This window comes from Hemitrygon akajei, chromosome 26 (genome assembly GCF_048418815.1).
Source record: "Hemitrygon akajei chromosome 26, sHemAka1.3, whole genome shotgun sequence".
In the NCBI taxonomy this organism is placed as follows: domain Eukaryota; kingdom Metazoa; phylum Chordata; class Chondrichthyes; order Myliobatiformes; family Dasyatidae; genus Hemitrygon; species Hemitrygon akajei.
The window spans coordinates 44,093,856-44,117,876 of record NC_133149.1 but is presented as its reverse complement, the minus strand read 5'-3'; the positions used below and the strand labels follow the sequence as shown (position 1 = coordinate 44,117,876).

Here is a 24,021-nt window from a genome sequence, read left to right as displayed (position 1 = left end):
CACTACCATCTGCAGGTTGGATTCCATGCCAAACAGCATCCTCATGTTTGATTTTCTGGTTTAGGAAAATCCTAAAACTTCATACCTTGGCATCAGCCCCCCCTCCCCCCCCAGAAAGAAGAACATTTTGAATGTTTTCCTCATATTTGATAATATTCTATCTCCACTAAAACTTATGCTAAACATAAGAGATTCTGCAGATGCTGGAAATGTTGAGCAACACAACATGCTGGAGGAACTTAGCAAAATGAAGAGTCTCAGCCCAAAACATCAACTGTTGATTCCCCTCCATAGATGCTGCCTGACTTGCTGAGTTCCTCAAGGATTTTGTGCATGTTGTCATGGGCTGAACATAAGTTGGTAGCTCATACCTTGCGAAAGACTTAAATGTCACTGTTCCTCATCATCGTGGGTAAATCCTGGAACTCCTCACCACAGAGCATTGTGAGAATATAATGTTTTAATTTTATTTATTGAGAGATACAGTGTGGAACAGGCCCTTCTGGCCCAATGACTGCACTGCCCAGTAATCCACTTGTTTAACCTTAACCTAATCACAGGACATTTTACAATGACCAATTAACTTTCTAATCGATACATCTTTGGACTGTGGGAGGAAACCCACGCGGTTTATGGGGAGATTGTAGAAGCTCCTCAAAGGTGGCACCAGAATTGAACTTTGAAATCCAGAATGCCCCGAAGGTAATGGCGTCACGCTAACTGCTACGCTACTGAAGGACAGAGGTGGCTCACAAAGACGGTTCACCATTTCAAGAGCTTTAGGGATGGGCGGTAAATGCTGGCCTTGCCATTGAAGAGAATGGATTAACCATGTTTGAAATATGTTGTGTTGGTCAACATTAACACACAGTGATGATGACCACAAAAACTAAGCACCTCAAATGGAACATTGGCATTTGTGATACAAGGTGAGTGAACTCATTTAGATGGCATTTGGTTGCAGATTGATGGAATGAGACCGAGGATCTGAATGTCTTCCATTTTAGTGTGTGTGTGTGTCCCCCCTCCACCCCCATTTAACTAACAGGAACAAAAGTCAAGCCATTAAGCAAACAACAGCATATAAACAAACGTTTTATTGCACACGGCGTTTGGAGATTTTTTCATAGAAAAAAGGTATTAACACAAGCATTTGCAAATAGAAGCAGATTCTTTTATGAGTTATCTCTTTAAACAGTAAAATAGTCCGCATGCAGTGGCTTCAGGGAGCTTGCTTTGAAACAATCCACAACATCAGAAAAAAAACCTCATTTGTGTCCTCTGTTCAAAACAATGTGCACTTTTTTTTTGTTTTTATTTTTTAAATAACATCACATTTTGATTTTTTTTTGTGCCCTGATCAGTCTGCAGAAGAAGAAAATAGTATTATTTATACAAAAAGAGTTCTTTATGTACAAGAAATATTTTTTATTACAAATTAGCAAGGGCGAGGGTAATAAGGGGATGTATTGGAGCCTACACCAGGGTGTAGGACTTAGAATAGGCTCCTGCCCCCTGCTTCTGTGACCGGCCTAGTCCAGCAGTACTCATCTCTAGTAGCGAGTCTCTGGAGCTGCTTATTTTGGTGTGTGCGGCCAGTCGAGGTTCAGCAGGGGCGCTCGCTCCGGTGGGGGCAGCGCTGGTGGCGCTCGTGTTGCTGGAAGTTGTGGTGGTGGGGGCTGTGGAGGCTGGCACGGTGAGAGTCCTCTGAGGTAAGGTGGTCGTGGCGTGCGGGTGGATGGGCGGCTTGCTGTTGGGGTCGAGGGTCAGGTGCCGGCCTTGTGACTGGTACGCTCTGGCCACGTTCCGGATGGAGGCTTCTCTCGGTGGCACCACAGGGCAAGGGTCGCGGGCATCGGACTTGCGGAAGAATGCATCTGACTTTACGTATAGGGGTAGATTGCAATAATCACCTGCAAAATAAATAATCATTAATGTTAAATTAATGCATCATGCCAAGAGTACCCAACAAAATAAAGGATTATGGATCAAGGATCAACTTTATTCGCCATACACATTTACATATGTGTCTTAGCAATTTTCCCCTCCTTCCTCCTCACTTGGTTTCACCTATCACCTACCAGCTTGCGCTCCTTTCCCTCCACCCACCTTCTTACTCTGACTTTTTCCCTCTTTCTGGTCCTGATGAAAGGTCTTGGTCTGAAATGTCAAATGTTTGTGCCTCTCCTTAGGTGCTGTCTGAGCTGATTAAGGGTCTTGGCTTGAAATGTTGACTGTTTATTTCTTTCCATGGGTGTTGCCTGACCTGCTGAGTTCCTCCAGCATTTTCTGATCAGCAACTGGGAGTCATGAATTCAAATCCCTCCCACCAAGGTAAGTAGAGAATTGTAATTCACAAAGCAAATCTCAGATTAAAACTAGTGATAGTAGCGGTGACCATATTGGTGACTGGTTGCCAGAAAAAAACCTGCTTGAATCACTAAGGAAATCTTGACCCTATTTGGTCCATAGCTGAATCTTAATTACCTTCTGAAATGGCCCAGCAAGGCTCATGTTTCAGGGGAGATTATAGATGGGCAATAAATCCTGTCCTTGCCAGAAGCATCTGCATCTCAAAAAATAATAAATTCCCAAAGTATCTACATTGCTGAAAGTTAAAATGTGGTTTCTGCTGAAGGTTTATTGAGAGTCAATGCAAACTCAAACAGCAGCTACATATCTGCACAGATGCAGACAGCCTGCATCCAAATGGGTCCATTATAAGTGATGTATCGCAGGCATGTTAGGTTACGTGATAAAATGTTGGTTTGGGAGGTTACACTTATAACTGTAACCATAGTGATATAAATTAATTACATTTAATGGGAAGCTTTGCCTCAGATGAACCATATTTTGGAAACCGTTTTTGTCAAGTTTTGCAGTCATCGTGATGAGGGATGTTAGTGCTGGGAACTGAAGACTTCCTATCAGTAGACCAGCCATGGTACAGGGGATGAGGAATGGTCTCTCCACATTCAGTCACCCCAGGTCAGGTAAGGCATGGGCTGGATATGGAGTAAAGAGTGCTCATTATTCCATGCAGGAGCCTGAAGGCACACACACTTCCCCTCTGCCGTCAGACTTCTGAATGGACAGTGAACCCGTGAACACTACCTCACCACTTTTTTAACTATCTGATACATATATATTTTTACTGTAATTTGGTTTTCTCTCTATTATCATTGTACTGCTGCTGCAAAGTTAACGAATTTCACAACCTATACCAGTGATATTAAACCTGATTCTGAACTCTCCAGGGAGAGTGTATGGGGAATATTACTGCAGCCAATGCTACATCTGTCTAACAAACAGAATATGCTCATGGAAAATACAAAGCAAAGAGGTCAGAACTTGAGAAGGAGAGGATTTGCAGGCTTTTTCAGTTTTTTAAATGGCCAACCAATTGGGAGCGGAGGAGCTGAAGACAGCCGATTGATTAGCTAGCGCACTATAAAAGAAGTTTCGTCTAGCGAAGCGGCCATCGTCGGAGTGGTCAGAGTGGGACGACTTCGGCTCAACAGGCAGGTTCTGGTAAGTTGTTTTTTTTTCTCTCATTTGATTTCTTTTTTAACGAGTCAGTTTAGAGAGAATGCCAGGCAGGATGTTCGAATGCTCCTCTTGCAGGATGTAGGAAGTCAGGGAGACCTCCGGTGTCCCTGACAACGACACCTGCAAGGAGTGCATCCAGCTGCAGCTCCTAACTAACCGCATTAGGGAACTGTAGCAGGAGCTGGATGACCTCCGGATCATTCAGGAGAATGTGGAGTTAATAGATAGTAGCTACAGGGAGGTAGTTACGCCAAAGGAGCAGGGCACAGGTAATTGGGGTTACCGTCAGGTGAGGGAAGGGGAAAGGGCAGGCAGAGCAGGGATCCCCTGTGGCCATTCCCCTCAACAACAAGTATACCGATTTGGGTACTGTTGGGGTGGGGGATGACTTGCCTGGGACAAGCTGCGGCAGCCAGATCTCTGGCACTGAGTCTGGTTCTGCAGTGCAGAAGGGAGGGGGGAAGAAGAGGAGAGCGGTAGTGACAGGGGACTCGATAGTTAGATGTACAGACAGGAGGTTCTGTGGTCGTCACAGAGACTCCCGGATGGTTTGTTGCCTCCTGGGTGCCAGGGTCAGGGATGTCTCTGAGCACGTGCACAGCATTCTGAAGTGGGAGGGTGAGCAGCCAGATGTCATGGTACACATCGGTACCAATGACGTAGGAAGAAAGAGTGAGGAGGTCCTGAAGAGTGAGTATAGAGAGCTTGGTAGAAAGTTAAAAAGCAGGACCTCGAGGGTGGTAATCTCAGGATTGCTACCTGTGCCACATGCCAGTGAGGGTAAGAATAGGATGCTCTGGAGGATGAACACGTGGCTGAGGAACTGGTGCAGGAGGCAGGGTTTCAGATTTCAGGATGATTGGGACCTCTTCTGGGGCAGGTGGGACTTGTACGAGAGAGACAGGTTACACCTGAACTACAGGGGGACCAATATCCTTGCAGGGAGGTTTGTTAGTGCTATTGGGGCGGGGGGGGGGGGGGGTGTTAAACTAGATTTGCAGGGGGATGGGAACCAGAGTGCCAGAGCAGATAGTGGAGCAGGGTGAAAATAAATTATGTTAAAGTTTCATGCAAAGTCAGAAATAGAAGGGTTGTGTGTGATGGTAATAATCTTCTGAGGTGTGTCTATTTCAATGTGAGAAGTATTGTGGGGAAGGCAGATGAGCTGAGGGCATGGATTGACACATGGAATTATGACATTATAGCCATTAGTGAAACTTAGCTACAGGAGGGGCAGCTTAATGTTCCAGGGTTCCGATGTTTCAGACGTAATAGAGGCAGAGTGATGAAGGGTGGGGGGGGGGGGGTGGCATTGCTAGTCAGGGAATGAAGGAGATTAGTGTTGAAATTGCAGGGGCCTTGGCAGATAAATTTAAAATGTCGGTACCCACGGGTGAGGTACCGGAGGATTGGAGGATAGCTCATGTAGTTCCGTTGTTTAAAAAAGGCTCAAAAAGTAATCCGGGAAATTATAGCTCTGGAAGTTTGTCATCAGTAGTAGGTAAATTATTGGAAGGCGTACTAAGAGATAGGATCTACAAGTCTTTGGATTGACAGGGACTTATTAGGGAGAGTCAACATGGCTCTTGTGTGTGGTAGGTCATGTTTAACAAATCTATTAGAGTTTTTCGAGGAGGTTGCCAGGAAAGTGGATGATAATCCTAAGAGCTTCTACAGGTATATTAAGAGCAAAAGGATAGTAAGGGATAAAATTGGTCCTCTTGAAGATCAGAGTGGTCGGCTATGTGTGGAACCAAAAGAAATGGGGGAGAAATGGTTTTTTGTATCTGTATTTACTAAGGAAACTGGCATGGAGTCAATGGAAATGAGGCAAACAAGTAGTGAGGTCATGGAACCTATACAGATTGAAGAGGAGGAGGTGCTTGCTATCTTGAGGCAAATCAGAGTAGATAAATCCCCAGGACCTGACAGGGTATTCCCTCGGACCTAGCGATCCAGTTGCTAGGTATACATGGTGAGGTAGTAAATTGGATTAGACATTGGCTCAATGGGAGAAGCCAGAGAGTGGTAGTGGAGGCTTGCTTCTCTGAGCCCAGCACTGATCCCTGTGGCACGCCACTAGTCACAGGCCTCCACTCAGAGAAGCAATCCTCCACTACCACTCTCTGGCTTCTCCCATTGAGCCAATGTCTAATCCAATTTACTACCTCACCATGTATACCTAGCGACTGAATCTTCCTAACTAACCTCCCATGCAGGACCTTGTCAAAGGCCTTACTGAAGTCCACGTAGACAACATCCAGTGCCTTCCCTTCATCCACTTTCCTGGTAGCCTCCTCGAAAAACTCTAATAGATTTGTTAAACATGACCTACCACGCACAAAGCCGTGTTGACTCTCCCTAATAGTCCCTGTCTATCTAAATACTTGTAGATCCTATCTCTTAGTACTCCTTCCAATAATTTACCTACTACTGATGACAAACTTCCAGAGCTATAATTTCCCGGATTACTTTTAGAGCCTTTTTTAAACAACGGAACAACATGAGCTATCCTCCAATCCTCCGGTACCTCACCCGTGGGTACCGACATTTTAAATATATCTGCCAAGGCCCCTGCAATTTCAACACTAATCTCCTTCATTCCCTGACTAGCAATGCCACACCCCCCCCCACCCTTCATCACTCTGCCTCTATTACGTCTGAAACATCGGAACCCTGGAACATTAAGCTGCCCCTCCTGTAGCTAAGTTTCACTAATGGCTATAATGTCATAATTCCACGTGTCAATCCACGCCCTCAGCTCGTCAGTCTTCCCCACAACACTCCTCGCATTGAAATAGACACACCTCAGAAGATTATTACCATCACACACAACCCTTCTATTTCTGACTTTGCATGAAACTTTAACATAATTTATTTTCACCCTGCTCCACTATCTGCTCTGGCACTCTGGTTCCCATCCCCCTGCAAATCTAGTTTAACACCCCCCCCCCCCCGCCCCAATAGCACTAACAAACCTCCCTGCAAGGATATTGGTACCCCTGTAGTTCAGGTGTAACCTGTCTCTCTCGTACAAGTCCCACCTGCCCCAGAAGAGGTCCCAATCATCCTGAAATCTGAAACCCTGCCTCCTGCACCAGTTCCTCAGCCACGTGTTCATCCTCCAGAGCATCCTATTCTTACCCTCACTGGCACGAGCACAGGTAGCAATCCTGAGATTACCACCCTCGAGGTCCTGCTTTTTAACTTCCTACCAAGTTCTCTATACTCACTCTTCAGGACCTTCTCACTCTTTCTTCCTACGTCATTGATACCGATGTGTACCATGACATCTGGCTGCTCACCCTCCCACTTCAGAATGCTGTGCACGTGCTCAGAGACATCCCTGACCCTGGCACCCAGGAGGCAACAAACCATCCGGGAGTCTCTGTCACAACCACAGAACCTCCTGTCTGTACATCTAAGTATTGAGTCCCCTATCACTTCCGCTCTCCTCTTCTACCACCCTCCCTTCTGCACTGCAGAACCAGACTCAGTGCCAGAGATCCAGCTGCCGCAGCTTGTCCCAGGTAAGTCATCCCCCACCCCAACAGTACCCAAATCGGTATACCTGTTGTTGAGGGGAATGGCCACAGGGGATCCCTGCTCTGCCTGCCCTTTCCCCTTCCCTGACGGTAACCCAATTACCTGTGCCCTGCTCCTTTGGCGTAACTACCTCCCTGTAGCTACTATCTATTAACTCCACATTCTCCCGAATTATCCGGAGGTCATCCAGCTCCTGCTACAGTTCCCTAATGCGGTTAGTTAGGAGCTGCAGCTGGATGCACTCCTTGCAGTTGTAGTCATCAGGGACACCGGAGGTCTCCCTGACTTCCTACATCCTGCAAGAGGAGCATTCGAACATCCTGCCTGGCATTCTCTCTGCTCTAAACAGAACAAAACTTACCAGAAACTACTCTCGCCTCTGCCTGTTCATGCCAAAGCCGTCCCACTCCGACTCAGTCCACTCTGACGATGGCCGCTGTATATGGTGGTCTTTCTTTAAACCTTTGGTGCGCTACATCACGCGCCTGCGCAGTCTAGCCTCTTTTCCCCGATCAATAAGAAAAAGACTTCTCTCCGAGATGCCTTTAATCCTTCACTCTCAGCCTCTTGCTTCGATTTACCACAGACGGTTGTGGAGGCCAAATCACTGGCGTATATTTAATGTGTTAATTAGTGGGGACGTCAAAGGTTATGGAGAGAAGACAGGAGAATGGGGTTAAGAGGGATAATAAATCAGTCATGATGGAATAGCAGAGCAATCTTGATGGGCCCATCGGCCTAATTCTGTTCCAATGTCTTATGAATTATAGGGAGAGGTTAGGCAAGCTGGGTCATTATTCCATGGAGCACAGGAAATTGAAGGTGACCTGAGTGAGGTGTATAAAACCAGGAGTGGCATAGGTAGGGTGAAGGCACACAGTCTTTTTCCCAGGAGAAGGGAATAAAATACCAGAAGGCATAGGTTCAACAGGAACCTGAAGAGCAACTTCTTCATTCAGAGAATGGTGCTTATAGGGAACAAGAGGAAGTGGTTGAGCCAACTACAATAACACCATTTTGAAAACATATGGATGGATAGGAAGGGTTTAGAGGGATATGGGCTAAATGGGACTTGCTTAGATGGGCAACTTGTTTGGCATGAATGAGCTGGGCTAAACGGCCTTTTTCTAAACTATATGACTAAAGCTCTGTCCAGGCTTGGGTGGCAGAGCTGCCTGTTGTAATTAAAGCCAAGGAGTTCTAGGTGGCATGGGTCTGGCACAGCTTACCAGCTCGGTGAGCAATGGGCACAGCAACATTCTTCCCTCGGTCAATGTCCTGGGGCTGTGGGGGTGACGCGGTGAACCTGCAGATTCCAGCTTCCGAGGGGGTGCTCATGGAGGTCATGCTGTCGGCGTTGTCGGTTGTGCCTGTGGTCATCTGGTCAGAGGAGCTGTCCGAGATGAAGCACTCAGTGATCTCGAACTTGGCGTGCTGCAACTGCTCCTCCAGCTTGGCATGCTCGTAGGCTCGAGCTAACTCCTCGTAGGTGGAGGAAGCACTCTCTGTAGAGACCATGCTGTTTCTGCCTTTGTCTTTGAAAGAAAAACAACAAAGATGAGGAAAGTTAGAGGAAAAGAATAGAACATGATACATGACATTGCTTAGGAGAGTCAGAGATCAGAAATCCTGGGTCATGAGTACCTGAAAGAGCAGTGAAACAGATTTAATGACCATTTTCCATGAGTTTCTGCAAATGCTGGAATTTAGAGCAACACACAAAATGCTGGAGGAATTCAGCAGGTAGTTTGTATCAAAAGGACATTCAGGAAGGCATAGGCAGTGGTGTGAATTACATCCTTTGAAAAGGTGACAGGGTCAGAGAATGTTGAATCCTTGTTGGTGGAGTTAAGAAACTGCAATGGTGAAAAAACCATTTGGGAATCATATATAGGCCTCCAACATGTGGGGTTGAGATTGCAAAGGGAGCTGGAAAAGGCATGTAATAAGGGTAATGCCACAATTGTAATTGGGGACTTCAATATGCAAGTGGAAAATCAGGTTGGTGTTGAATCACAAGAGAAGGAATTTATTGTATGTCTACGAGATTACTTTTTAGAGCAGCTTGTGCTCGAGGCAGTGATCATTCATACTGCAATTTGAGAGGGAGAAGCCTAACTCACATGTATCAGTATCACAATGGAATAAAGGGAATTACAGAGGTTTGAAAGAGGAGCTTGCTCAGGTGGACTGGAGGGGGATACTGGCAGGGATGACGGCAGAACAGAGTAACCATATAACCATATAACAATCACAGCACAGAAACAAGCCATTCCGGCCCTCCTAGTCCGTGCCGAACTCTTAATCTCACCTAGTCCCACCTACCCGCACTCAGCCCATAACCCTCCACTCCTTTCCTGTCCATATACCTATCCAATTTTACCTTAAATGACACAACTGAACTGGCCTCTACTACTTCTACAGGAAGCTCATTCCACACAGCTATCACTCTCTGAGTAAAGAAATACCCCCTCGTGTTTCCCTTAAACTTTTGCCCCCTAACTCTCAAATCATGTCCTCTTGTTTGAATCTCCCCTACTCTCAATGGAAACAGCCTATTCACGTCAACTCTATCTATCCCTCTCAACATTTTAAATATCTCGATCAAATCCCCCCTCAACCTTCTACGCTCCAATGAATAGAGACCTAACTTGTTCATCCTTTCTCTGTAACTTAAGTGCTGAAACCCAGGTAACATCCTAGTAAATCGTCTCTGCACTCTCTCTAATTTATTGATATCTTTCCTATAATTCGGTGACCAGAACTGTACACAATATTCCAAATTTGGCCTTACCAATGCCTTGTACAATTTTAACATTACCTCCCAACTTCTGTACTCAATGCTCTGATTTATAAAGGCCAGCATTCCAAAAGCCTTCTTCACTACCCTATCTACATGAGACTCCACCTTCAGGGAACTATGCACTGTTATTCCTAGATCTCTCTGTTCCACTGCATTCCTCAATGCCCTACCATTTACCCTGTATGTTCTATTTGGATTATTCCTGCCAAAATGTAGAACCTCACACTTCTCAGCATTAAACTCCATCTGCCAACGTTCAGCCCATTCTTCTAACCGGCATAAATCTCCCTGCAAGCTTTGAAAACCCACCTCATTATCCACAACACCTCCTACCTTAGTATCATCGGCATACTTACTAATCCAATTTACCACCCCATCATCCAGATCATTTATGTATATTACAAACAACATTGGGCCCAAAACAGATCCCTGAGGCACCCCGCTAGTCACCGGCCTCCATCCCGATAAACAATTATCCACCACTACTCTCTGGCATCTCCCATCTAGCCACTGTTGAATCCATTTTATTACTCCAGCATTAATACCTAACGACTGAACCTTCTTAACTAACCTTCCATGTGGAACTTTATCAAAGGCCTTGCTGAAGTCCATATAGACTACATCCACTGCCTTACCCTCGTCAACATTCCTCGTAACTACTTCAAAAAATTCAATAAGGTTTGTCAAACATGACCTTCCACGCACAAATCCATGCTGGCTACTCCTAATCAGATCCTGTCTATCCAGATAATTATAAATACTATCTCTAAGAATACTTTCCATTAATTTACCCACCACTGATGTCAAACTGACAGGTCTATAATTGCCAGGCTTACTTCTAGAACCCTTTTTAAACAATGGAACCACATGAGCAATACGCCAATCCTCCGGCACAATCCCCGTTTCTAATGACATCTGAAAGATCTCCGTCAGAGCTCCTGCTATCTCTACACAAACTTCCCTCAAGGTCCTGGGGAATATCCGGTCAGGACCCGGAGATTTATCCACTTTTAAATTTCTTAAAAGCGCCAGTACTTCCACCTCTTTAATTGTCATAGGTTCCATAACTTCCTTACTTGTTTCCCACACCTTACACCATTCAATATCCTTCTCCTTAGTGAATACCGAAGAGAAGAAATCGTTCAAAATCTCTCCCATCTCCCTCGGCTCCACACATAGCTGACCACCCTGATTCTCTAAGGGACCAATTTTATCCCTCACTATCCTCTTGCTTTTAATATAACTGTAGAAGCCTTTCGGATTTACTTCCACCTTATTTGCCAAACCAAACTCGTAACTTCTTTTAGCTTTTCTAATCTCTTTCTTAAGTTTCCTTTTACATTCTTTATATTCCTCGAGCAATTCCTTTACTCCATGCTGCCTATATCTATTGTAGACATCCCTCTTTTTTCGAACCAAGTTTCTAATATCCCTTGAAAACCATGGCGCTTTCAAACCTTTAACCTTTCCTTTCAACCGAACAGGAACATAAAGATTCTGTACCCTCATAATTTCACCCTTAAATGACCTTAGGCTGAAGTTTCTGGCAATAGTTCACAAGCGACAGGAGTAGGCAACCGTGGCTGACAAGGAAAGTTATAGACTGCATAAAAGCCAAGGAAAGGGTATATAACGTAACAAGAGTGAGTGGGAAGTTGCATGATTGGGAAACTTAAAATTCAACTAAAAAAGCTGTAAGTAGGGAAAAGATAAATATGAGGGCAAACTAGCTGATAATATAAAGCAAAATACTAAAAGTTTTTTTAACATTATATAAAGAATAAAAGGGAGGTGATAGTTGATAATTGGACCATTGGAAAATTATGCTGGTGAGGTAGTAATGGTGTCAAAGAAATGGCAGATGAACTTAATAAGTACTTTGCATCAGTCTTTACTGTGGAAGACACAAGCAGTGTGCCAGAGGTCTGTGAGTATCAGGGAGCAGGAGTGAGTGCCATTGCTATTACAAAGGTAAAGATGCTAGACGAACTGAAAGATTTTAAGGTGGATAAGTCACCTGGACCAGACGGACTACATCCCAGAGTCCTGAAAGAGGTTGCTGAAGAGATAACGGATGCATTGGTCATGATCTTTCAAGAATTAATTGATTCTAGCGTGGTCCCAGAGGACTGGAAAATTGCAGACCAGTTAGCCTAACCTCAGTGTTTGGGAAAGTGTTGGAGTCTATTATTAGGATGGTTTTTTGAGGTACTTGGAGACGAATGATAAAATAAGTCAAAGTCAGCATGGTTTCTGTAAAGGGAAATCTTGCCTGACAAACCTGTTAGAGTTCTTCAAGGAAGTAACAAGCAGGGTGGACAAAGGAGAGGTAGTGGATGCCATTTACTTAGATTTTCAGAAGGCAATTGATAAGGTGCCTCACATGAGGCTGCTTAACAAGATAAAATCCCATGGTGTTACAGGAAATATACTGGCATGGATAGAGGAATGGCTGACAGGCAGGAGGCAGTGAGTGGGAATAAAAGGGGTCTTTTCTGATTGGCTGCCAGTGACTAGTGGTGTTCCTCAGGGGTCAGTATTAGGACCGCTACTTTTCACATTGTTTGCCACAAAGCCATCAATTTCATTATCTAAATCATTGACAAAGTTTGCAGGTGATATGAAGATAGGTGGAGTGGTAGGTAGTGCTGAGGAAGCAATGTGATTGCAGCAGGACTTAGACAAATTGGAAGAATGGGCAAAAAAGTGGCCAATGGAATACAGTGTTGGGAAATGCATGATAATGCATTTTAGTAAAAGGAACAATAGTGCGGACTATTATCTAAATGGGGAGAAGGTTCAAACATCAGAGGTGCAGAGAGACTTGGGAGTCCTCGTGCAAGACTCCCAGAAGGTTAATGTACAGGTTGAGTCTGTGGTAAAGAAGGAAAATGCAATGTTGGCATTTCTTTCAAGGGGAATAGAATATAAAAGCAAGGAGATAATGTTGAACCTTTATAAGACACTAGTCAGGCCACACTTGGAGTATTGTCAACAGTTTTGGGCCCCATTGTTGTCATTGAAGAAGAGTCCAGAGGAGGGTCACAAGGATGATTCTGGGAATGAAGGGGTTAACATATGAGGAGCATTTGGCAGCTTTGGGTCTGTACGCACTAGAATTTAGAAGGATGCATGGGGATCTCATTGAAATCTACCGAAAGTTGAAAGGACTAGATGGGGTGGATGTGGAAAGGATGTTTCCTATGGTGGGGCATCCAGAACTGGAGGGCACAGCCTCAAAATTGAGGGGCAACCTTTTAGAACAGAAGTAAGGAGTTAGGTGAATGAAGTTATCTTCACTAGTTCAGGAACCTGATGATTGCAGGGTAATAACTGTTCCTGAACTTGGTGGTGTGGAACCTAATGCTCCTACTCAAAGGCAAGAGCAAGAAGAGAACATGGTTGTATGGTGGGGGTCTCTGATGGTGGATGCTGCTTTCCTGTGGCAGTACTCCTTAGCTCCAGGTTGGGGGAGCTGAGGAACAGAGTCTGCAGCAGTCACTGAGATCTACCATTCCTACTGCAAAAACTCAAACTGGAGTCTGAGTTGCATTTGTATTCAAGGAGAAATCAGATAATCACTTGAAAAACAGAAGTAGTAAATTTTGTGAGATAAGAGCTGGGGATTAGAACAGAAAGCACCAGTATGGCCTTCTCTGTGCACAAGATCTTAGAAGCTCCACAATACATAATTTATATTTTCAGAAGAAACCCTGGTGGATGAAATCTATCCTTGAAAAGTATAATCTTTTTGTTCCAGAGTTTAATTGAAGAATATTAAGTAAATCCTGATGCCTTTGCCAGTCATTACTGCTGGTGGCTGACTGAGCACTACTTTATCAAACATAGAACAGTACAGCACAGTACAGACCCTTTGGCTCATAATTGTATAGTTTTTCATTGATTCTACTGTATTTCTTTGTTTTACCATGAATGCCTATAAGAAAAAGAATCTCAGGATTGTATACGGTGACATATACACACTTTGATAATAAATTTACTTTGAACTTGAACTTGATGTTGTGCCGATTACTTAACCTGCTCTAAGATCACTCTAAACCTTCCCTTCCACATAGGTCTCCATTTTTTTTTATCTAGGTGCCTATCTGAGAGTCTCTTAAATGTCCCTAATTCATTCGCCTCCACCTTACTAACCATTTCTTCATTCAAGTCATTTATAAAAATCACAACTGTTAAGACAAGCTCAGGGCGAGAAAGAGATCGTAGATCTAATTGCACAACCCTCACTTCCCTCACAATGTTCCTGAAGGATTAACCCATCAGCAAGCCTTTACAACCCTGAATGCAAGACTGTTGCTGAGGGCAGTGACACTTGACCAGGTGAAATCAACCATGGATGTCACAATCTGGGTGTCAATGGATGATCATCAGGTGCGTACTGCTCTGGTCAGATTTTGTCCAAGGCTCACTAAGTAAAAGCACAATCTTTTTTTTTGTGTAAAGTAGCTGGCATTGGTGGCAAGACCAGCATTTAGAGTCAAAGAGCCCAGAAACAGGCTCTTTGGTGTAATGATCCATGCCAACCAAGGTTCCCATTAAAGCTGGACCCATTTGCTTCCATTTGGCCCATATACAATGCTTGTTTCAAAGTACAGAAGGGACAAGCGGGTGGCCATTGTCGAGAGTAGGCCAGTGGTGACAGTAGGAGTGTCAAGCTTTGGCTTAAAGGAGACTTCGGCTCAGAAGAAGTGTTGGCTCTGGGGAAGCTTCATTTTTTTTCTCCCTCTCTTAATGAACCTAGAGTAGTAAATGGCCATTGTGTGTTCTTCATGCCGGATGTTGGAGTCCTGGGAAACCCAGATTCTCCCGGGGAACTACATCTGCGTGAAGTGCATCCGGCTGCAGCTCCTTGAAGACCATGTTAGGGATCTGGAGCAGCAGCTGGATGACCTTCGGCTTGTATGGGAGAGTGAGGTGATAATCGATCAGAGTTACAGGGAAGTAGTCACCCCTAAGTTTCAGGAGGCGAGTAGCTGTGTAACTGTCAGAAGAAATGGAAATGTGAACAGGCAGTTAGCGCAGAGCACCCTTCAAAATGAGTGGATACTTGGATACTGATATGGGGGGGGGGGGGGGTGACTTTCCAGGGGAATGTCACAGAGACCTGGTTACTGGCTCTGAGCATAGGTCCATGGTGCAGAAGGGAAAAAGGGAGAAGAGGGGAGCGGTAGTGATAGGGGACTCAATAATCAGTGGAACAAACAGGAAATTCTGTGGACGTGAACGGGACACCTGAATGGTATGTTGCCTCCTTGATGCCAGGGTCAGGGACGTCTCAAATCACAACCACAACACAAAGCAGTCAGATGTCTTGGTGCATGTTGGTACCAATGATATAGGAAGGAAAAGCAAGGAAGTCCTGAAAAGAGAATTTAGAGAGCTAGGTAGAAAGCTGAGAATTTCTGGATTGCTGCCTGTGCCACACATCAGTGAGGGTAAAAACAGAATGAGTTGGCAGATATATGCATGGCTGAGAAGCTGGTGCAGGGGGCAGGGCTAAGGGTTCTCTTCTGGGGGAGGCATAACCTGCTCAAAAATGACGGGTTGCATCTGAACCCGAGGGGAACAAATATTCTAGCGGTCAGGTTTGTTAGAGCTGTTAGGGAGGGTTTAAACCAACTTGGCGAGGGGATGGGAACTGGAGTAAAGGGACTCAGGATAGGATGGATGGTAGAAAAGCAAAGATAGCATCCAGTCAGGCTGTCAGGAAGGGCAGGCAGGAGATAGGACATAATTACAGCCAACAAGGTGAGTATCAATGCATTAGGGATGCAGAGTCAGAAAGGGTAGCAAATGCAACAAAGTGTAATATCTCAATGCATGGAGTATACGAAATAAGGCGGATAATCTCTTGTTGCACTATTACAGATTGTCAGGTATGATGTTGTGGCCATCCCTGAAACATGGCTGAAGGGTGGTTGTAATTGGGAGCTGAATGTCCAAGGTTACACGTTATATCAGAGGGAGAGGAAGGTAGGCAGAGGGGGTGGTGTGGCTCTTCTGGTTAAGAATGGCATCAAATCAGTAGAAAGATGTGACATAGGATCGGAAGATGTTGAATCCTTGTGGGTTGAGTTAAGAAACTGCAAGGGTAAAAGGACCCTGATGGCAGTTACATACAGGCCTCCCAACAGTGGCTGGGATGTGGATCACAGATTACAACAGGAACTAAGAGGGGTGTGTCAAAAGGGCAGTGTTGTGATAGATTATAAGAGATTTCAGCACACACATCTATAGGGAAAATCAGGTTGGAAATGGATCCCAAGAGAGTGAGTTTGTTGAGTGTCTACAAGATGGCATTTTAGAACAGTTTGTCATTGACCCTACTAGGGGATCAGCTATACTGGATTGGGTGTTATGTAATGAATCAGAGGTGATTGGGGAGCTTAAGGTAAAAGAACCCTTAGGAGGCAGTAATCACAGTATGATTGAGTTCAACTTGAAATTTGATAGGGAGAAAGTAAAGTCTGATGTAGCAGTATTTCAGTGGAGTAAGGGAAATTACAGTGGTATGAGAGAGGAGTTGGCCAAAGTAAATTGGAAGGAGGTGCTGGCAGGGATGTCAGCAGAGCAGCAATGGTGTGAGTTTCTGGGAAAAATGAGGAAGGTGCAGGACATGTGTATTCCAAAAATGAAGAAATACTCAAATGGTAAAATAGTACAACCTTGGCTGACAAGGGAAGTCAAAGCTATTGTAAAAGCAAAAGAGAGACAAAGATTAGTGGGAAGATAGAGGATTCGGAAGTTTTTAAAAACCTACAGAGAGCAACTAAAAGAGTCATTAGAAAGGAAAAGATGATAATGAAAGTAAGCTAGCAAACAATAGTAAAGTGGATAGTATAAGCTTTTTCAAATATGTAAAAAATAGAAGAGAGATGAGAATGGATACAGGACCACTAGAAAAGTAGGCTGGAGAAATAATAATGGGGGCCAAGAATATGGCAAATGAACTAAATGAGAATGATGTATCAGTCTTCACTGTGGAAGACTCTAGCAGTGTGCCAGATGTTGAAGGGTGTGAGGGAAGGGAAGTGAGTGCAGTTACATTACAAGGGTGCTCAAAAAGCTGAGAGACCTAAGGGTACGTACATCACCTGGACGAGATGTTCAAGGCCTCACCTTGAGTATCGTGAACAGTTTTGGGCTTCTCACCTAAGAAAAGATGTGCTGGCATAGCAAGAGTTCAGAGGAGGTTCACAAGGATGATTCTGGGAATGAAAGGGTTGTCATACGAGGAACTTTTGATGGCTCTGGGTCTGTACTCGCTGGAATTAAGAAGGATGAGGAGGGTTCTCATTGAAACCTCTTGAATGTTGAAAGGCCTAGATAGAGTAGATGTGGAAAGGATGTTTCTCATGGTGGGAGAGTCTAGATCAAGAGGACACAGCCTCAGGATAGAGAGGCGTCTATTTAAAACAGAAATGCGGAGAAATTTCTCTAACCAGTGCATGGTGAATTTGTGAAATTTGATACCACAGACAGCTGTGGAGGCCAGGTCATTGGATGTATTTAAGGCAGAGATTGATAGGTTCTTTATTGGACATGGCATCAAGGGTTATGGGGAGACGACCGGGGAGTGGGGCTGAGAAGGGGAAAAAAGGATCAGCCAGGATTGAATGGTGGAGCAGACTTGATGGGCTGAATGACTATACCATGTACCTGCCCAGTTTCCTTTTAAATGTTGTTCATGTGGCTGGCTTAATCTCTTCCATCCACCAACCATGCTCTGGGTGAAAAGGTTGTTCTTCAGGTTCCTATTAAATCACTCCCCTGATAACTTAAACTTATGTCCTCTCGTTCTTGATTCCCAACCCTGGGGAAAAGATCCTATCTATGCCCCTCATAATTATATACTCTTTGATGAGATCTCCCTTCATTCTCCTACACTCCAGTGAAAAGAATCCTAACTTGCTCAACCTCTCTTCATAACTCAGTCCTTCAAGTCCAGGCAACATCCTTGTTATTGATCATCTGTCCTTGCTCTTGTCTTCTTTTTTTTAAACAATACTGTCCACTATGCTGAAGGTACACTCTATCCTACAACATTATTAGTTACCAACTTCAGGATTTCCATATTATGACAATGAAGGAGTGCAAAATATTTCCAAGTCAGGATGTGATTAAAAGATGAGGTGCCACTCTGTGCCCATTGTCCTTCATGGTGATTGAGGCTTGGGAGATGTTGTTGGAGTAGCCTATGTGAGCAAAACTACATTCAGTTTTGCAGGTGGTTCCTACTGGAGTCCTGGTGGACTGGCGGAGGAGGGAGGGACTGTTTGGGAAGGTGAATGGGGTTCCAAGTGGTACATTAGGTTATTTGGGAAGTTAAGTCTGACAATAAATACAGTAACTATCAAAATCTTTATGGTATAAACAACCAAGCAGGGCTCGTCCTGTCCCTTTACTGCCACTCTTACCTGTGTCCTGGGAGAGGCTGGCACTGTAGCTGTCACTCTCTGTCACCGTTATTCCATGCTGTGATCCCACAGTTCTCCAGTCAGAGGTTAAGGTTCGAGCTGGGGTTGAGGCCTGACACTTTGTAAGAGTCCACTGGCTGGAATACCTGTTCCTTGTACTGTGTGCTGATTTCACACTCTTCCTCGCAACAGGATCTAGTGGTGAGGAAACCAAGAGTCTTCATTGAGACATTGACCAACGCACACAAAGTGCTGGAGAAACTCAGCAGGTCAGACAGCTTCTATGGAGGGGAATAAACAGTCGACATTTTGGGCGGAGTCCTAATGAAAGGTCTTGGCCTGAAACATCGACTGTTTACTCTTCTCTATAGATGTTGCCTGAGCTGCTGAGTTTCTCCAGCATTTTATGTGTGTTGAACCATTTAAATTAATCATTTTCTTTCCCTCCCCATTGTCTGCAGCATGAACACATATGGATTGAAAGCTGGCTATTCGGCCCACCTGGTCTGATTGTCTCTGTGCTCACGCCTCTTCATCTGTCTCATCCACATATCCTGCATCTCCCATGCTTCACTTCCCCTTCAACCCCACTGTGCTGGTCACCCACATTCCAAGCAAAACAAGATCCATTTCTGGTCTGGTATTGTCTGACCTGAAGTCACTACACTTTTATAGAAACTCTGATACTTACTGGTGCCAGGCCGGATGTCTGACATGTCGATCAGTGGCCCCGTGTTCTGAACCAAGGCCGGGTGATGGAGAGATACACCCGTGCAGAAACTCTGGGGGTTGACCGATTGATTAAACTCGGAGTCTGTCACTGGGATCGTGGCCTTGTCTTCCCCTGCAGCAGAGAACATAAGAAGTAGGTGCAAGAGTAGGCCATATGGCCAGATCATGGCTTATCTGGTTGTCGACTCAACTCCACCTACCTACCTTTTCTCCATCACCCTTAATTTCCCTATTATAGAAGAATCTATGTCGCTGTGTCTTAAATCTACTTAATTTGTCTCTACAGTTTCCCTGGGCAGAGAACGCTTCAGATTCATTACTCTCTGGACAAAGCAGTTTCTTCTCATCTCCATCTTAAACCTATATTCCCTGAATCTTGAGTCTGTGTCTCCTAGTTCTAGTCTCACCTACCTGTGGAAACAAATTTCCAGTCTCTATCTCATCTATTTCTTACATAATTTTATGTTTCATAAAGTTCCCCTCTCATTCTTCAGAATTTCAGCAAGTATAGTCCCAGACAACTCAACTCCTTATCTCTGTGCTCACGCCTCTTCATCTGTCCCATCCACATATCCTGTACCTCCCATGCTTAACTTCCCCTTCAACCCTGCTATGAGGTTAACCATCTCATCTCCAGAATCAACCTGGTGAATCTCCTCTGCAACACCTCCAAAGCCAGTACATCTTTTCTTAAGTAAAGAGATCAGAACTGCACATAGTACTCTAGGTGAGGCCTCACCAGTACCTTCTATGGAAAGAAGACACAAAGAATGTGAAGAATATTGCCACTCACAGAGGAAGGTCTCACCAAAGTGTGGTTGGTCGAGAATGAAACCGCAGGCTCTCAAGGAAGAGTGGTGTCATCGCCGATTAACTGGACTCTGAAAACTCACACTCGTTCCTCAATCACATTTCAGTTACTTGTGAACAAGAACAGCCTGGCCCCTGTCACCAAAATGTTCTGAAGTGCTGAACAGAGAAATGTCATTTATACAAAACTGACTAGCAGTTACGGATATTGACCATTAGGAAAACTGTGTATGTTATCTTTACGGCGGGAAGATAGGAACAGCAGTAGGTCTCGTATCTCCTTGGTATTGTTCATTGTTCTGTAAGGCATTTAGATCTGAATTGCTTCGTGCCCCAAGTCCATCTTTGTCCCATAAACCTCACTGCCAAAGATCTATTGATTCAAGTCTTTGATGTTTCGGTTGACATAACATCCCAACCCCTGCCCTCTCCCCAATCCAACCCCTACAGGAGAGGGCTCCAAGTTTACACTCCCCACCGTACAAATAAATGCTTCCTCGTCTTTATGCTAATTGGCCAGCTCATTTCAAGGTGAACACCATGTTCAGGAGGAACTCAGTAGGTCAGGCAGCATCTGTGGAGGGAAATGGACAGAGGACAAGGAAGCAACACATGCAGGGCACAGGGAGAATGTGCAAGGTCTGTTGTCACCGATTAACAGAACTCTGAAAACTCACACTCGTTCCTCAATCACACTTTATTTACTTGTATCATAATTTAAAACAACCCCGACTACCTGCACAGGGTCTGTATCCGGCCATTTCCCTGCCTGTTCATGTCCAAGTGCCTCTTAACCATTGCTGCCACCACCTCCCCAGACGGCATGTTCCATGTAACTGCCACATTGTGTAAAAAATGCCATATAAATCTCCTTTAAATATTCCTTCCCTCACTTTAAAGCTATACACTCCATTTTTTCGATATTTCTACCCAGAGAAAGATTCGTCCTCTCAGCCTCAGAAACTCCTGAGCCAATAGTGCAACTTCTCCTAATCCAGGCAGCATCCTGATGAACCTCTTCTGCACTTTCTCAAAGTCTGCATATCCTTCCTGTAATGTTGCAACCAGAATTGCACACAATACTCCAAGTGTGGCCCAATCAAAGTTTTATACAGTTGCAATATAACTCAATGACTTTTATACTCAGTGTTCCAACTGCTGAAGCTAAGTGTGCAGAATGTCTTCTTTACAAGCATAAAGCTGGATCGAGATCCCTCTGTCCATCAGTGCTCCTCAGGGTCCTGGCATTTATTGTAAACCTTACTCCTACATCTTACCTCTCAAGGTACAACACCACATGTTTACTTGTCTGGAATAAACTCCACCTGCCATTTCTCTGCCCACATTACCAACTGGTTTATATCTTACTCTATCCTTTGACAATCTTCCTCACTATTCATATCTCCATCACTTCTCCACATTTCAAAGTACATTTATTATCAAAGTGCGTATACAGTCTACAACCCTGAGAGTCGTCCTCCCGCAGACACCCACAAAACAAAGAAACACCATGGAACTTGTTTAAAGAAAACATCAAACAACCAACGTGCAAAAAAAGAACAAATCACATAAATAGCAAAGAGAGAGCAAATAACATACAGAATATTAAACATCAACAGCAGAGTCCCTGAATTGGTCCAGGAGCCACAGTCACTGAGTCAGTCAGTTTAGCGCTGTGTCGACAACTGCAGGCCTCAGCTGCAGAGCCAGTTCCGCACTAAATCGCCTCGATCAAATCGCGCAACTAGCAAAATAGGAGTAACACTGGACAGCAAATTTTTTCAAAAGTGTTGCTTCCTCAGAAATATTTTGTGTTTATGATAGACTGCTTGAAGCTGAACACAAATATAATTTCAGACTATTTATATCACATAAGAATTTGGAGAAACACAATATTAACTTTTATTGAATATAATGCGTTGAATTGCATAATGGTATTGACACTTTCAATACTTCAACTGAGCTAAATATATTTTGTTGATGATTTTCATTTGTACTCCGTGTCTGAGGCTTCTCACCTAAGTGTCCAACAATAATCAGCCAGTATTGACAGGTTCCAGTTGTCCCGATACCTTTTCTACATGAACTCAATGTCCTGGTGAAACGTTTCACCGTGATCGGCACTGACAACTCCAAGAGTTGCAGGGAAGATGTCTACATGGGAATGCAGAAAATGAATCTTTAGTGACATGTTGCACTTCATGGTTTTGTATGCTTGAAGCATGTTGTCAACCAGCTGCATGTAGTTTGGTGTCTGTAGTTGGCAAGAAAATTTTCCAACAACATCCTTGAATGCCTTCCATGTGATTTTCTCCGGTCCCACTAGAAGCTCTTTGAATTGCCTGTCATTGGTGACTTGTTTGGTTTGTGGACCAACAAAAAAATGCCTTCCTTAGTCTTGGCATCAGTTATTCTGGGAAACATCTTTCTCAAATATCAAAATCCTTCACCTTTCTTGTCCATTGCTTTCATAAAATTTTTCACAATCCTCAGTTTTATATGAACAGTGGGCAAAATTATCTTTGTTGGTTTTACAAGTGGCTTACATGCCACACTTTTCTGCCCTGGAACCAACTGCTTATGGAGTGGCCAATTGTTTTTAATGTAAAGAGATTCTTTAGAATGGATGTCAGATTCACAAAATAACAACAGTACTTGTTGCATTCCTAGTAGCAGCACTACTACTTTCAGATCACCATAGATGTTCCAGTTGTAGTTGCTATGCTCTACGTGTTTCGACAAGACGCCCAGATTTCAGTGGTTTTCTTTCATGTGTACGGCTCAGCCGACTGGTATCGAAAGGTGGACACTGCCGTTCTGTAGCAGCACAGCTTTCAGGCTTAACATTGAAGAATCAATTAAAAAATTGCATTGTTGTGGGCCATACTGGCAACCCAAAACAGTGAAAAGGCCATTAACGTCAGAAATTATCAACCTGACCAAAGAGTTGTGTCAAATCTTCTTGGCGACTACGGAAGATGGAAATGTTTGTGCCTGGTGACAGCAGATTCCATCCTTGCAGCCTTGAACCCAGTAATTCTGTTTTTGCCTTTGACAAACCCAAGTCTCTGACCAGGTCATTTAACTCAGATTTAGTTATCAGATGAGGCTCACTCAACATAAAGGGTTCACACTCTGTATCAGTATCAGTGTTGTTTTTCATTGCTGCCTTGTGCATCGTGGCATCTCCGTCTGCCCCCTCTAGACTCCATGTCTCTGGTGGCTTTGGTCCTGAAAGACTATCGTCACGCGATGCAGGTCTCGTGGCTGAAGGGAGATTGGGGTATTCAATGGATTTCAGAGAAACCAGACCCCACACTGGTCAGACAGAAGGAGCAGTCTGTCACATGATCCTTCTGCTCTCACCGTATCATCAGGACAGCAAACGGCATTGATCTCCAAGTACCTCTGAGCTGAGCTCTAAGATCAACCGTGCATGTTGCGCAAAAACTGTGAGGAGCCCAGCCTTTGTCTTGGTCACCAATTTCACACCCAAAGTAGAGCTCATGGCTTTCTTAATAAGAGGAGTCATGCTCCATCGTTGAAATTTAAGTGTATACTCACCACAAATATAACAGAAAGTATCGCAGCTGTTGCAACATTGGCGAGACATTTTGCTATCACAAATACTTCTGAAGATACAATTACGTTATTATAATGAGTACATTTTTCATAGCGTGTCGCACCAGACAGTCAGCCGTTCTTGTCTGGCGCGTGGTGTCAGGATTGGTCTCCTTTTGGATTAACCGGGTCACAATATGAATGTTCCTGACTCGGCCCTTGTTTTTTACGAGGCCGAGTGGCTAGCTCGACGCTCAACTCAGCACAGATGGAAAGCGTGCTCGGGGGTGGCCCGACTTGGATTCGAACTCAGGAGCCTTTGCTCCTGACTCCAGCGCTGATGCTGATTGTGAGTACACACAATATGCTATGCGCGTAGAGCATGTGCATCAACGTGACTGCAAACGGATATACATGTAAATGCAATGTATAGAACAGTGTGTGCGTGATGCTTTATAGTCTTTCTAAAACCTGCTCTGCCTAAGCATACCTGGACAAGATAGAAAGCTTTTCAGTTTACATTGTGGGCAACATTTTAATTGAAAGAACAAATATAGGCAAGTTCAGAAAAACGGTGCGAGA

The 24,021-nt window shown here is 44.3% G+C and overlaps 1 protein-coding gene across 2 annotated transcripts in view; it reads right to left on the bottom strand.

The window, feature by feature from the left end:
- Positions 1-1,077: 1,077 nt before the first annotated feature.
- The window catches only part of dscaml1 (Down syndrome cell adhesion molecule like 1), a 673,508-nt gene continuing 650,564 nt past the window's right edge, over positions 1,078-24,021 (bottom strand). For both annotated transcript variants that reach the window (XM_073030068.1, XM_073030069.1), the window contains 4 exons: positions 19,028-19,180; positions 18,337-18,531; positions 8,325-8,630; positions 1,078-1,913 (listed from right to left, as the gene is read on the bottom strand). In XM_073030068.1, the coding sequence (XP_072886169.1) occupies positions 1,477-1,913; positions 8,325-8,630; positions 18,337-18,531; positions 19,028-19,180 (1,091 nt within the window). In that variant the 3' untranslated portion in view covers positions 1,078-1,476. The remainder of the gene's footprint in view (positions 1,914-8,324; positions 8,631-18,336; positions 18,532-19,027; positions 19,181-24,021) is intronic.